This window comes from Lepidothrix coronata, unplaced genomic scaffold, assembly GCF_001604755.1.
Source record: "Lepidothrix coronata isolate B3197 unplaced genomic scaffold, Lepidothrix_coronata-1.0 Scaffold186, whole genome shotgun sequence".
NCBI lineage: Eukaryota > Metazoa > Chordata > Aves > Passeriformes > Pipridae > Lepidothrix > Lepidothrix coronata.
In genome coordinates this window covers 1,849,745-1,864,259 of record NW_016690366.1, presented here as the reverse complement: position 1 = coordinate 1,864,259, position 14,515 = coordinate 1,849,745, and the positions used below count along the sequence as shown (strand labels likewise).

The 14,515-nt window shown below is 54.8% G+C and overlaps 1 protein-coding gene across 1 annotated transcript; it reads left to right on the top strand.

Moving 5' to 3' along the window:
* Positions 1-8,380: 8,380 nt before the first annotated feature.
* On the top strand, positions 8,381-11,656 carry BARX1 (BARX homeobox 1). The gene is made up of 4 exons (XM_017830934.1): positions 8,381-8,585; positions 10,537-10,822; positions 10,939-11,023; positions 11,492-11,656. Exons 1-4 carry the CDS (start codon positions 8,381-8,383, stop codon positions 11,654-11,656), a joined length of 741 nt encoding a protein of 246 aa, XP_017686423.1.
* Positions 11,657-14,515: the final 2,859 nt, after the last annotated feature.

Below are 14,515 nucleotides of genomic sequence, written 5' to 3'. Positions count from 1 at the left end.
CCTCACACCCAAGCATTTTTTCTAATGTCTAACCAAAACCTGCTCTCTGTCAGTTTGAAGCCATTCCCCCTTGTCTGGTCACTCCAGGCCCTTTTAAATAGTCTCTCTCCATCTTTTTTCTCAGCTCCCTTCAGTCACTGGAAGGCCACAGGTAGCTCACCCTGAAGCTTCTCTTCTCCAGGCTGAACAATCCCAATTCTTTCACCCTTTCCTCATAGGAGAGGTGCTCCAGCCCTCTAATCATCCTGGTGACCATATCACAAACCATCACACCTTCTTTGGTGTTTTAACTGGCTTTTCAAAAAGCTAATTTTAGAAAGCCCTGTGACTCATTACTCGTCACTTAGAAAGGAGAGGAAATCTGTTCCCTCAAGGTTGTAGGTTCATTAGAGCTTTCAAATTGGTAGCAAAGCCTGTATATGGCCCCGAGAGAAATTAATTTCTTCATCCAAATAGTTCCCTTTGTATGAACAGTGAGGGAATTAATCTGTCAAAATGTCACACCTTCAAGGGGAATTTTCTGTGTACAGATTTGGAATTTAAAATTTTGGAATTAACATTGGTGCTTTTGAAGCTTTTTATTAAAATATTACCTTCCCACTTTCCTATTTCATTCTAAATTAGACTGGTTCATGAAGGGTAGTAAGAAAACTCATGCTTATTCCAGCTGCAGTGGGATACAGAAGGAAGAGTTGGCAACTGTAGAAAAATTTGCCCTTTCACTCTTTCACCCCAACCCAAGTGGGGACAGATTTTCCATAGTAATGTGATGTGTTTCCTGGTGCCCAAAACCAGTCAGCAGTGTGAGCAGGGAGGGGCCCTGCAGGCTGCAGGGCCTTTGCTGGAGTGGGCAGAGCTGGAAGGGGGTGAGCACACAACCCCCACCTGCCTCAGCCCCCCCGAGGTTAACAGTGAGAAAATCAAACTTATTTGCCCTTCAGTGCTTGATTTCAGAGCTGGATATGCCAAGCAAAGCCCCGGCCTGAGGAGTTGTACAGAGGATGTGCAGGATCTGGACACAGGTTGTCTTACAGCACCGGGGGGATTTTGGCTGGGACACTGGTGCTTCTGGAAGTTAGGAAGCTGCCTGCAGTAGGAAATGGGATGAATCAACACCACGAGCCAGCGTGTGTACACCTGTGAGCTGGCACTGCTGGCTTCCTGCCATCCCTCATGGAAATCAGGTTCCCTTAAACCCAGATCCCGCTGAACTGGGGACACAAGTGCCACCAATGTCACCTGGTTCAGGACCAAACCTGGTCTGCAGTTTGATTAAATGTAGCTCATCAGCCCAAGGCACTTGGGCTTCTTCATGGGCCAGAGCTCTGCGCCCAGATGAAGGTGAGGGGAGCGAGCTCTGCCCCGGCCCCGTGTCCCTCACGGGCTCAGGCACCTCTGTTAAATATCTTCACCTCATCTACTGATTTATGACCAAGAGTCCTATGACAGGTTTTCAAAAATCCATTGAATCTCAGCCAAGATCTGGAGGGTAAAACAGGTAAAGACTCTTAGGATTAGAAGCATTTAGAAATCCTAACCTGCCTGGCACAATTTTATTAAAAAGAAGGTTTCAGCCACAGCAGGTCAGTTGGCCTGTCAGGTGGAATATCTGCAGCAGGCTGCAATGAGGGGAACTCCTGAAAATGGAAGCCATTTAGGAGATTTCAAACAGTGGGCTGTTCACTTTTAGACCATATTTTTGTTTGGTGTGATTTTCTTTTGCTGAGGCCAAGCTGCAACCATTTCTCCTGTTCCAGGGCCATTCTTTTCTGTAGGAATGAGGAGAGATTCTGGTCCTAATCCCTGTTGTAGGGGCATTTTAATGGTTTTTGTACCCATATTTTAAAATGAGATACACATATGAATCAAAAGGTTATTTCAGAACAAACTAGCAGAAAGGAACCCTTCATCATATAATTGTTTTATATTGTTTGGCCTTTAAGGAGAGCTATTTTATGTAATTGGCTCTCTGACTTAGGGGCTTTAACTAGCTGTAGTGGTGCTTGTGAGAGACTGGGAAGCCAGCTTTAATATGATTTTTAATATGTATAAAACATCTTGTTATTTTTTAAATAAAATATTTCAATTAGCCATTATTGTGTTTAATGATTTAAACATCTCCCTGCTGATCTATAAACCCAAATCATCCAGATCTGACAAAGCACTCGAGAAGTAGGAACCAAAACTGACTGGAGGCTAACCATAAAACTGAAGAGTGTGAGGATTTCGTTCTGTTTCTTCACTTTTAAACCCCGAAGGCCCCAGCTCTGCGCAGATGTAGTCATTAATTTAATTTTATGAACCATAAACAGTCCCGTTCCAGTGAGTACAACGAATAACCTCAGCACACACCCGAGTGTTTACAGCACGGGGCTGATGGGGTATCACTGAGGCATCCTCACTTTCAGGACAGATGAAGAGGTTGGTTGGATTTCAGCCAATACAGGAGTGATAAGGACAATTCATTCTTTTCTGCCTGAAACTCGTTTAGCACCTAAAAATGAATGTAATTGAGTGTAATTATTTGCTGAACTAATGCACCAACGTTTAACTTGCCCTTTTACATATATCCTGACTGTCATTTGCAAAACATTTGTCACCTGCAATTCCACCTGTGCAGCTCCACGTCCGTGGGGTTGTAGTCAGGTCGGTTTGATGTGAACTGGGGGATTGGTGCTGAGCACTGACTGGAGTCCAAGCCCTGTGCACGCCATCACACCGCTTCTCCACAGCAGCTGTGGGTGGAGAAAGATGGTTGTACATGCTGTCAGCGAGGGAAGGTGTAATTGCACCCATCTGTTAGCTGGGACCTTGCTGTCAGGGGCAGCCACCGTGCTTCTGGCAGTGCCGGTGAAGGAGCTCTGAACCTACAGGTCTTTTCATGACTAGGAATCAGTTCACAGAGGAGAGGCTGCCACAAAAAAATACTGCCTGGCCCGAAATCTAAACGGGTTCGTGGCTGGTTACTGGTTTGTATTTCCAAGCGTTGCATCCCTTGTCTATGAACTAGTTAAAAATAAAAAGAAATAAATAAAATTTTAAAATCCTAGATGTGAAAAAAAAGGAAGAGAGGGAGGGGGGCTTTCACAGCGTGTTTCTTACTCACTGTTTGTGCTGTTTTGGTGATCTGCAAAATAAAAGGATGGCAGGCAAAAGGTGTCACACGTTTGCACAGGACGGTGACACTTGGGTGTGCTGTACCCAGTGGTTGTGGTGGGGACAGAGATGGCACATGTGAGGAACTTCTAATTTTGGAGGCTTTTCTAATGGATATAAATTAGATGCGTTCAGACACAGTAGGTTTAGGGGTGATTTCCTTAAAAGAGCTGGGGACACGCAGTCTGTGCGAGCTGCCGGGGTGGGTGTAGCAGGGAGGAGGACGGGCGATGGACTTCGTGTGGCAGGGAAACGAAGGGACTGTAGCCCTCGCTCAAACCAAACCGCATCCTCTAAACGGGACTTCCCAAGATAATTCCAGGGTCAGACTGTCCGACGAGGCCAGGTGTTCGCAGAAAATCGTTTTTAGAGGGATACGTGTTTAAATGCTGCTGCCGAAGCTTTACTCGGCCATTAAACGTAACATATTACTCAGGGCTGAGCTATTCCCTCGCTCAGCCCTAGCGCTCCTTCCCAATTAGCCCGTGATGTCACGTTTTCCACTCTCTCCGTACCACTTTGTGGATTTCCTGAATATTAAGTGCCTTGAGGAGGGAGCGAGGGGGAGGTCGCTGGGACTGACTCCCCTCCTCGGACACCCGTGGGAAGCGCAGGGGCTGCGAAGCGGGGGGATGTTCCCGCACGGCAGCAGGGTCCCCCGCACTGTCCCGCTCCGGGGACGGGCAGAGCCCCCGGCCCGGGCCCCCCATCGCCCCAGCGGGCTCCGGGAACCGGGTCCCCCTGCGCGGGGCTTTGCCGCGGCGGGAGGAGTGCGAGGAGTGGTGGAGAGGGGGGACGGGGGCATTTTATTAGAGTTTTAAAAGAGGCGATGTGGAGGAAACAACGACTTGGTTGTGTTTAATATGCATCGAGAGCTTTGACGCAAAACTCTCCCGCCAGTTATTAGCTAATCTAAGCAGCTCTGCGGAGCGGACCCCCCTCGACAGATGGGGATGGGACCGGGCACGGCGGCCCCCTCTGCTCCGGGCAGAACCGAGACTTCGATGAGCTCTTATCAAGCCGTGCCCGGCGCTCGAAGGGAGCCCTCGCCGGTCCCGAACCCCTGGGTGGGGTCTGTAGCGCGGGGGTCCGTGCTGCCCTTGTTATTAAAAATATTTTTCCCGGTTGGGATAATTCCCGAGGGATCCAGGAGGCGAAAAGTCTGAATTTCGCTGTTTTCCGCGTTACGGTTGTTGGAGTCGGGAGAACTGCGAGAACCTAACGGAGGGACCGACGATGCGCGAAAACTCAGGACAACCCTTCTTGCCGTCAAATCGGGAATTAATCAGAGGAGTAAAAGTATTCCTACCCCCGGGAAGAGTTTTAAATCAACGGGCGAATTGTTTCTTTCTTCATTGCAAAATTTTCACTGGTGGAACTGTCACCCTTGTCTGAGTTGCCCAGCCAAAATAGAGACATCGAGATATCTGAAGCGTGAAAGTAAGGGAAAGGAGCCTCTAAAAATGCATTCCACTTTCATATAAAAGGACAATTACAGCAATCTCCTAACGAGATGGATGCGTCGATAGTTTCTGAAACAAGTTGTGTGCGTTTGTATAAATTTTTTTAAAAAAAACCTAACTCCAGAAATAGTCTGTTTAACAGTTATGTAAAGTCTGTCCCTGGTGCAAAAACAACAACAACAAAAAAACAATCAAACAAACAAAACCAGCAAAACAACCCAAACCAAAACAAATAAACACCGAAACCCCCCAAACAACAACAACAAACCAAACAAAACCAAAAACGAAACAAACGAAAAACTCAAAATCCTTCGGTAAATGAAGAGCAATTTTGCAGAGAAAGGTGATTCCATTCTAGTATCTGGGGGGGGGAAGTGCACAAAATTCAGGGCCTGCAGGTTGTTCATGCAGTTATTCCCTAAAGCCCCACGGATTTTGCCAGACTCTCACTCTGAGACGCTGCTGTTTATAAACGTGAATCTACCGCCCAGATCGATGTGAAATAAAAGTGCGGGTTTACGTGCTCTCTAAGAGCATGGGGAGTTGCACAATTTTCAGCCGCTGTAAAAATCGCAATAATAATAACAATAAAAATAATAATAATTATTATTACTGATATCCTTTTAACTACGGGATTTGTTTTGCAACAATTTTAAATTACTGACTGTGAGAGCGACCGGATGGTGAAGTTCATCCTTTCTTTCTTCAGCTCATCATCAAAACCTTTCAATAGGAGCGTTCACAGAAATGTTAATTTTAATTTAATTTTTTTTTTTTTTGTGAGCTCGGGGGCTGTAGGCCTGCTCCCGCGCTGGATGTGGGATCCTCCGACTGTCCGTCGTAGCATGAGCAGCCTCCGTGCAGATGGATCACAAGGAATATAAGAATTTAAATTACCAAAGATGATGCCGTATGATGGGAAATGATACCGTGTCTGTACTGCACTGATCCTAACCTGCTCCGAGATGGGGATGGCAGTGTTAATATTTACCATTATTCATGAATTTTGATTTATTTTAAAGAAACACAAAAACCAAGGGGGTGTGGGTAATTTCTTTTTCTGGCGCTGTTTGTTTACGAGTGCGCTGGTCTCGGAGGTGAGGTTGTTTAAACAATCCGATGTGGGTTTGTCTGCTCGCTTGAATGTGGCCAAAATTCTTCTCACTTAACTCATAATTATTCTCCTCGTTCTATCATAATAGCTCCGACGGCCTCTTTCGTCTCGGCCCTAAGAAATCAGCACCTTGGCGTGGAAACACCTTGTGATCTAAGCGGAGCAGATGGACAAAAGATGGGCGGACGAAAAGCCACGTCAGGAAACGGGCAGGGTTTCGATTTGGGATTTTTTGATTATTTTCGGGGCCCCGCTGGTCTCGGTCGGGGCTCCCCGAGCGCAGGTGTGCACAGGGACACCGCTGCCCAGAGATTCCCAGGAGGGATTAGGGAAACTGGGGGATGGATGGAGGGATGGAGGCGCCCGGCCCCGGGGCCGCGCAGCATCTGGGCGGGCTCGGCACTGCCGGTCCCCTCTGCTGCCCCACCGGGAGGGCACCACTGGCTCCCGGTCACAGCCGCCGCTTTGGCACGTGTCACGAACTCGTTGGCAGTCCAAACACCGCGGTGATGTCTGAATAGATGACAACTTCCTAACAGGAGGGAGCATCGGGGGCGCTGACGGGGGCTCAGCCTGTTAGTGTTTCGCTGAGCGAGGGGCATAATTTTAAATTGAAGAAACGTGGAGAAAACAGAAAAATCCCGCGAAACTACTCCGTACAAGTGGCGGTAACCATATGGAACAGGTTATGTGGGAAGGCAGTGGAAGCACAGAGCTAAATTAATGCGTTGTTGTCGCATGCGGGGTTGGGTACTACAGTGGAACGGCAGCAGGACTCAAGTAGCGCTGACAGGAGCAGCAGAGCGGCCTCGTGTTCTCCACGGTTCCCTGAACGCCTCCACCCACCCCCTCCCCACCATTTAATTCAAATTACCGGCCCGGGGGTCCCCGCAGCCGGGCCCTGCGTATCTGCCGCCGGGTGCGAAGCCACCCCGGGGCTGTTCCCTGGCTTTGCGGGGCGCCGGTTGCGGGTCCCCCCGCGCGTGTTGCAGGACGGGGACCCGCGAGAAGCGCTGGAGGAGCCCGGGGCCGGGTGAATTGGCGGGACACTCGGCCCCGACTCCGCCGAGCGCTGGGACGCGTCCCCCCGTGGGCTGCGCTCACCGAGGGACCCCGCGGGTGACTCCCGTGGCCGTCCCGTCTTGCTCACGGATTACGGAGCGGAGCCGGGCAGGGATCCCACGGCGGCTCTGCACGTCCCTGCGCATCCCCCGCAAACCCCACGGCGGCCGCAGCGACCGAGAAAACGGGCTGAAAGCCCCTTTTTTGGTCAAAAGTCATAAAGAGGGAGGCTGAGCTGGGCTTCCTCGGGGGATGATCCCGGCTTCCGTCCCTCTGCGTGGGCCCGCGTGGCTGAGCCCGTGGGATACCTCCCCTGAAAACCACCCACGCCGCGGGCAGGGGCCGAGTCCAGCCACAGTCCTTGCCAGGGCTTCGCCGAAACGATCCCCTTCTAATCTGTTAGTGCCGACATTTTCGGGGGGATTATGAGCGTTCGGGATCCCGCACGAGAACCTGTCTCGAAGCACATCAGTGACGAGCAGGGCCGGCTCGTGGTTATCCGCTAAAGGGAATTAAACGACCCCCGTTATACCGCGTAAAATGTTCGTGTAAAGGCTCAGAAAGTCCAGGGAAAGGCTCCTCTTCGTGCTGGGTTTTGTTCCCTAATCAGTTCCTTTTAGTTGTTTACAGAGATTTGGCCGGGACCGGGAGGGAGCCCGGGGCTGAAGGCGTCGGGCCTGGGCCCCTCGACGGGCACCCCGACCGTCAGCGCGGTCCCCGCCTGACCTTGGGCTGCCTCGACTCCTCCAAGCCCCGGAATCCCCCGGTCACGGCACCGAGGCCGCCCCGAGGGCCCTGAGCCCCAGGTGGTTCTGCGGGGCAGGGGTTGTGCGGGGCGGGGGGTGTGAGGCTGGGGCTCCCCGGGGGTCCCTCTGGCTCCGTGTCTCTCCCCATCGGCCGAGGCACCCCGGAGCCGCGGTTATCCCGTCAGGGGATGGGGAAGGACATGCGGATGGGGTCGGGGACGGGAATGGGAAAGGGGATTGGAATTGAAGATTGGGGTGGGGATGGGGAGGGGGATGGAGATGGAGATGGCGATGGGGACGGGGACGGGGCTGGAGCCGGGGACGGGGACGGGGCTGGAGCCGGGGACGAGGACCAGGACAGTCATAAGGACTGGGCCGGGTCCGGGCTGCCCTTCCAAGGGGCCAGCGGTTGTTTGGGTGTCTGCTCTCCCGCAGCGAGCAGAACGGCTAATTTGCTTTATATGGCGGGGGATCAAATGCTGGGCTGTAACCCCTCGCTTCAGGTACTCGCCCGCCCCGGCCCCTTCCTTCCTGCCAGCCCCTCCTGCACCCTCCCCCGCCGCGCTGACGGCCCCGCCGGGCCGGCGGTATAATAGGCCCCCGCCGCCGTCCCGGGGCGGAGAGACGCTGCCCGGTGCCGCGCCCCGTGTGCAGGCGGCGGGCACGGCTCCGGCCGCCGCGCTGCTCTGGGCGCTCCGGGGCCGGGGGGGCCGCGCAGGGGGAGGGTCGGGGGCGGCGGGGCGATGGGCAGAGCCCCCGCTGTCCTGCTGCCGCCCGGGGGGCTGCGCTAGGGCGGCCCCGGCGGCCGGGGGTCCCCCCGCGCCCCGGGGGCGGCGAGGATGCAGCACCCGCTGGAGTTGGGAGCCGCTCGCTACTTCCCGGCCGAAGCCTTCCCCGACCACCGCTCCCACCGCTACCGCAGCTTCATGATCGAGGAGATCCTCACCGACCCCCCGGACGCCAAGGGGGCCGCGCCGGCCGGGGAGCTGCTCAAGTTCGGGGTGCAGGCGCTGCTTTCCGCCCGGCCCTACCACAACCACCTCGGTACGTCCCGGGGGGCCCCGCGGCTCGGGGGGGGGCTGGGGGCGGCAGGCGGGGAGGCATCGCCCGCTGATGGTCTCCAGCGCCCTACGGAGCCGGGCTCCTGGAAGGAAAACTCGCGAATTCTGCCTGAAAAAAATCGCTGCCGGGCTCTGCCGGCGGAGCGCATCCCGCCGGCTCCTGCTGCGCCGCGGCCGCTCCAGCCTGGAGCAGCCCAGTATTTTGGGCCTAAAAACGAAGAATGCGGCTCTACGGCTCCAGAGGCGCTTTCACAGAACGGCCTTTGAATTTCTGTCGTTGTTGATCGTTTTGGGTGTTTTGGTTTGAGGTTTGTGGTTTTGTTTTTTGTTTGATTTTTTTTTTTCATTTTATGGTTTTTGTTCCGTGTTTTTGGATGAGGTGGGAATTGCTGGAGCTAAGCAGCGGAGTCTCTGCGTGTGTGGCTGCAAGTGGCGGCACAGGGCCCTGAGGTCACAGATTTAACTGGAAACCCGACATATATATTTATGTATATATATATATATATAAAAATACATATTATACATAAATATAAAATATACAATATAAAAAGATAGTATATATAAATATATTATGTTTATATAATAATTTAAAATATATAAGATATAACATTATAATCTATATTATAATACTTAGAGGTATATTTATTTAAAACGGGTGCCAGCGTGCTCTATCCAGTCGGATATAGTATTTAGGACAAACATAGTTTATTAACGACATGGTTGGAGGGTTTTTTAACTCCAGTATTTAATATATTTTGAGGGCCAATACTTAATATATTTTAAAGGCCAGTATTTAAATGTGTGACTGCGAAAGCTTTCACTTCCCAAGCCATCTTCGTCTGCGGAGCCGTCGCTCTTCATAGATGTTCTCTTATAGAACTGAACGGAAAAGGAGGATCCCAATTTCTTTTCCTGCGTTTAAGAGAGAAAGAGTAAAGCGTCAAGACCCAGAGCAAGGGAGCGACATGCGTTAGAATATCTAGAAATCAGTAATATTTTCAAGATGAACTATTCAGAACTATTTGGAATAGCGGATCAGACAAAAGGCTCTTTGCATCACTCACGGCTCAGTTTCGCGGGGATCAGCGGGAGCAGGATCGGGTTCTGCAGGGAGGGAGGCGATTTCAGCTCAGGCCGAGGAGAAGAGCCCTCAGAGACCCTTAAGGTCCTTCTCCAGACGCCGCCGAGGTCGCTCCCGTGTCACTGGGAGGGGATGGGCCGAGCAGGACCGAGCCCCCGGCCCGCCCGGGTTTGCTGGGCCGGGACCAGCGCTGGGGCTGCGGGCCCAGGCGGGGAGCGGAGCGGGGACTCCGGGAAGGACCGAGCCGGGCCGGGCCGAGTCGGAGAAGGGAACCGAGCCGAGCAGGGCCCGGCCAGACCGGGTAAAGCTGAGCCGAGCCGGCCGAGCGGCGGCCCCCGCCTGCGGGGATTAGCATCCTCGGGATGGGTTCGCTGCCCTCCCCTCGGGAGCTGCTTCAGAGGAAAATCGCGGGGCTGAGGTTCACGGAGAGGGATAGAAATTGTCACAACGTCGAAAATATCCTGAAAAATTCCAGGAAGGGAATTCCTGGGACCATGCCCGGCCCCCGCCGCCCGCCGGGCCCGGCAGCTGTTGGGTGACACCGAGGAGAACGCTTTTGGGTTGATTTAAATTATTTTTACTTGACCCCCCCCCAAGTCATTCCGTGATTAGCATCTGTCGATTGAAGGGTAAAGCATGACCCGGTACCGCGGAGGCGATGGAACCGGGGGGGACCCGCGACCCGACCCGCGTCCCGGGGCTCCCGCACCCCTCCGGCCCCGGAAAGGTGTCGAGGGAGGAGGAGAAGGGCCCGGGGTTCCTTGCAGGGTCTGGTCCCCGGGACACCGAGGCACTCTGCAGCCCCGGGGGTCCCCGAGCGCTGCCCGGCGCTGACGGCCCCTCTCTCCCGCAGCGGTGCTGAAGGCGGAGCCGGCCGCCGTGTTCAAGTTCCCGCTGGCTCCCCTGGGCTGCTCGGGGCTGGGCTCGGCTCTGCTGGCCGCCGGCTCGGGGCTGCAAGGCGGCTCCGCCTCGCCCCATCTCCCGCTGGAGCTGCACCTTCGTGGCAAGTTGGAGCCGGGCCCCCCCGAGCCGGGCAAGGCCAAGAAGGGGCGCCGAAGCCGCACCGTCTTCACCGAGCTGCAGCTCATGGGGCTGGAGAAGCGCTTCGAGAAGCAGAAATACCTCTCCACGCCCGACAGGTAGGCGATGGCGACCCTCGGACGGCGGCACGGGGCTCATTTTGCCTGAAAAAGTCGGGAAGCTGCCATCCGAGAGGAAAGCTGCCGGGCTGACCGCCTCTCTCTCTCGCCCACAGAATAGACCTGGCCGAATCGCTGGGGCTCAGCCAGCTCCAGGTGAAAACCTGGTACCAGAACAGGCGCATGAAATGGAAGAAAATAGTAAGTGTCCCTTGATCGTCCGCCCCTTCGGCGCGCAGTGTCCGCGTTCGACGGGGTACCGAGCGCTGCCCCGCGGGCTTCGACCTCCTGCATATCGGCCCTGGGCTAATAATGATGATGATGATAGTTGTAGCAATAGTAGCAGCAATAATAATAATAATAATAATAATAATAATAATAACAAACCCAATAATAATATGCCCCTGGTCTTTAAGTCCAGCACCGCCTGGGCCTCGGCCGGACGCCCCTCGCCCAGTTCTGTCCGAGCCCTCCCGCGGTACCGATCGTCCCCCAGGGGCGGAGGGCGGTGGGCACAGACCGACAGGTCCCGCACCGGCGGCTCAGCCTGGGCCCGGCGCGGTGCTTCGTTCCGGGGGACGGGGGAGAGAGGGGTTCCTGCGCCCCGGGCTGAAGGCAGCACTGTTTTACCGGGGTATCCCCCTCCTCTGCCCCCTCCCCGCCTCGCAGGTGTTGCAGGGGGGCGGCCTGGAGTCCCCCACCAAGCCGAAGGGCCGCCCCAAGAAGAACTCGATCCCCAGCAGCGAGCAGCTCTCGGAGCAGGAGCGAGCCCGGGACGCCGAGAAGCCGCCCGAGAGCCTGGGCTCGCCGGCCGAGGTCAGCCAGGAGGAGTGAGGGGCGAGCGCCCGCCCTGCCGCCCCCGGGCGCTGCCCGCGGGGCCCCGCACTCTCCGGGCCCGGGGGAAGGGGATGGAGGGCAGCTCGGACAGTGGCTGCGGCCGCCTTCGGACTCGGGAGATTTGGACGCTTTGACGGGCGCGCTCCTGCCCCACCGCCCCTCTCGGCGCCCGCGGAGCGCTGCGCCACGGCCGCGGTGTTGTGCGACGGCCCGAGGGGCCAGGAGGACACTGGATCCCACCTTCCACATCTACTCGCTGTCTAAAACCCTGTGGTGCCCCTAGTTATTCGAAAACTGCATTTTATGATCAGTTTTATTAATGCGAAGATATTTACTTTATTTCAATAAAGTATTTTATGAACTGTTGCTCTGAGTAACGTAATGGTTTGGGGTTAATGTTTTTAAACTTCTGTTTTTTTGGTTTTTGTTTTTTTTTTTCCCCCGCGGAGGCAGGTTAGAGATTCAAACCCAAGTTCCAGGCAGATCTACACAGAGAAAGCGCGGCGAAACCGGGAAGATTCTCCCATCGTTTTCCCCGACAGCTCGGCTGCCCGTGGCCGGAAGAGGCCAAACCCTCAGTCTTTCTTTGGTCAAATTCGGATGCTTTCGCATTTAAAATATACGTTAATTACTGACAAATAGATTAATTATTTCCCAGACCGTGCACACTAAATGATACTTTTAAAAAATCCTCTTCGTGAGCGGCTGCAACGTAGCACAAAATCTTGGCTCTTTGTTCGGGCTTTTTTTGTGGTGGTTTCTGTTTTGGTTTGTTTGTTTGTTTGTTTGTTTTCTCCTCGTTTTCCGTCGGGCTGTCAAATTACAGAGCATCTACCGAGAAATGCGATTACCGCCATTCTGCTGAAAACCAGCAGCACTGCAGAGGGCGGGGAGCGGCGGGACAGCCCCGGGCTGAGCCCCTGCTGCGGGGCGCCTCCCAATTAACGACGGTAATTAGCACCCGCGACTCGGGGTCAGTCGGTGCCTCCCTGCCCGCCCCCGGGGTGCCCCCAGGCCGGCAGGGCTGCGGTGCGGGACCACCCCGCTCCCGGGAGCGCTCCAGCCCGGGCTAAGGGCACGAAGACGGCGGTCCGGTGGGAGAGGAGCACAGCGGACAACATCGGCTTTAACTCAAAATAGCCCCGAGCCGCCGCCGGTGGAGCCCTCGGCGGGTGCCGGTGACTCAGCGCTCAGCTCGTCCCGCTCGTTCGCAGTTTTCCTCGTTTCTCCGCTGCAGCGGGTGCGCGGAGGGCCGGGGGTGCCTCCTACTCCTGCCCGGCTCGGGAGGTGCCCGGGCCCTCCTCCATCCCAGGTTAAATCAGCTCCCGGGATGAGCCATGGAGGATACGGCCGGTGGTGGGTAAACAGGAAACAACTTCATATTCTTACATTGAAATGACTCATGTATTTAACCAAACAACTCGTTGGAAACGTTTTGTTTAACCTGGGGATAAGGATGGAATGCTGGGAAGCGGGAAGGCGGCGGCGGGGCTGACAGAGCCGGGGACCTGCGGGGTCCCTCGGCGCGGGCAGGGCACGGTGGGCGTGTGGCTTTGTCACTTCGTTGTCACTTTTGGCTGCTGTTTCTGTTGACTTCAGTGAACGTGAGAACAGCAGCTGGTTTTAATTAAAAGGGAGATTCACTGGCGCTTTAACCCAAATTAACAGAACGTCGAGGTGTGTCCATCACCGGTGTCACACAGAGGGCTGGAATAGCCGGCCTTCAGTCGGTGCTATCGCACTCGCGATAGAATCTTAATAATTTTCTTTTCACACTTGAGTAAGTGGCGGAGACGCGATTATTTTTTCAGACCATAAAGTGATTATTTTTCCGCAGATCACGGAGGGTAAATTATTTTATTGTAATTTTTTTTTCTCGTAGACAGCGAGAGAGAAGAACAGGAGGGATTTGGGATGCTCTGGTAAGGTGGTTTTCTGCAGAGCCGGTGCCGAGCAGCGGGTCCGATCCTGCCGGGGGCCCCCGGGGCAGCTCAGGCTGCGCACCCACGCAGGGGCCTCTCCCCGCGGCTTCTGCACCGGCCGCTGCCCCGCAGGATCCAGAGATAATTTTTTTCTTGTTGTTCCACGGCAGGAAAAGCTCCAAGGGGGCTCGGGGGAACCTTCTCTCGCCCTCTGGCAGATGCCCGAGAGCCCCGTCCGTGTGGGGCTGGCTCCGTGCCCGGAGCCTCCTGGGCTCTGCAGCGCTGTTCTGCCACCTCTGACTCGGCAGTTCCTTCCAGCAGGACAGACCGGGGGGGACAGGACCCGGCTGGCCCCGGGCTCCCGCTGCCCGTGTGCGGCTGTGTGAACACGCCGTGAACGAACACACTGTACCTCCAGCACCGTGACGGGCTCCCCTCTGGAGCCGCTTGCCCAGGAGCGTCTTGGTAACAACTTCAATGACCACCTTTCGCTTCGGAAGGAGCCGGGTCCAGCCCGGAGCGGGAGCGAGCCGCGCTCGGGAGCCCTCCCGCCCCCTCACCGACGCTAATGAGACCCAGAGTCCCCTCGGGCACAGGAGAAGCCTGTTAGAGTTATCTGACAGTATACCTGACTAATGGGATTTTTTTATTGGTTGTTTTTTGTTGTTGTTGGTTTTTTTCCTTGCAAAAATTATATATTTAAATTATTTTATCTTTTAACGGTTTCGTGTATTGTTTTCTGTCGAAATTTAACTTCCCATGATTTCCCGCAGCTTCTCCAGGTGCGAGGCTGGCTGGTGTGGCATCACACCTCAGTGACAGCAGCCCGGAGCCGGGAGCAGACGGGTCCCAGTGAGTTACACTCGAATGGACGGATAGTCCCTGCTCGCGGCCGGGGGGTGGAATGAACTGATCGTTAATGTCCCATCCAGCC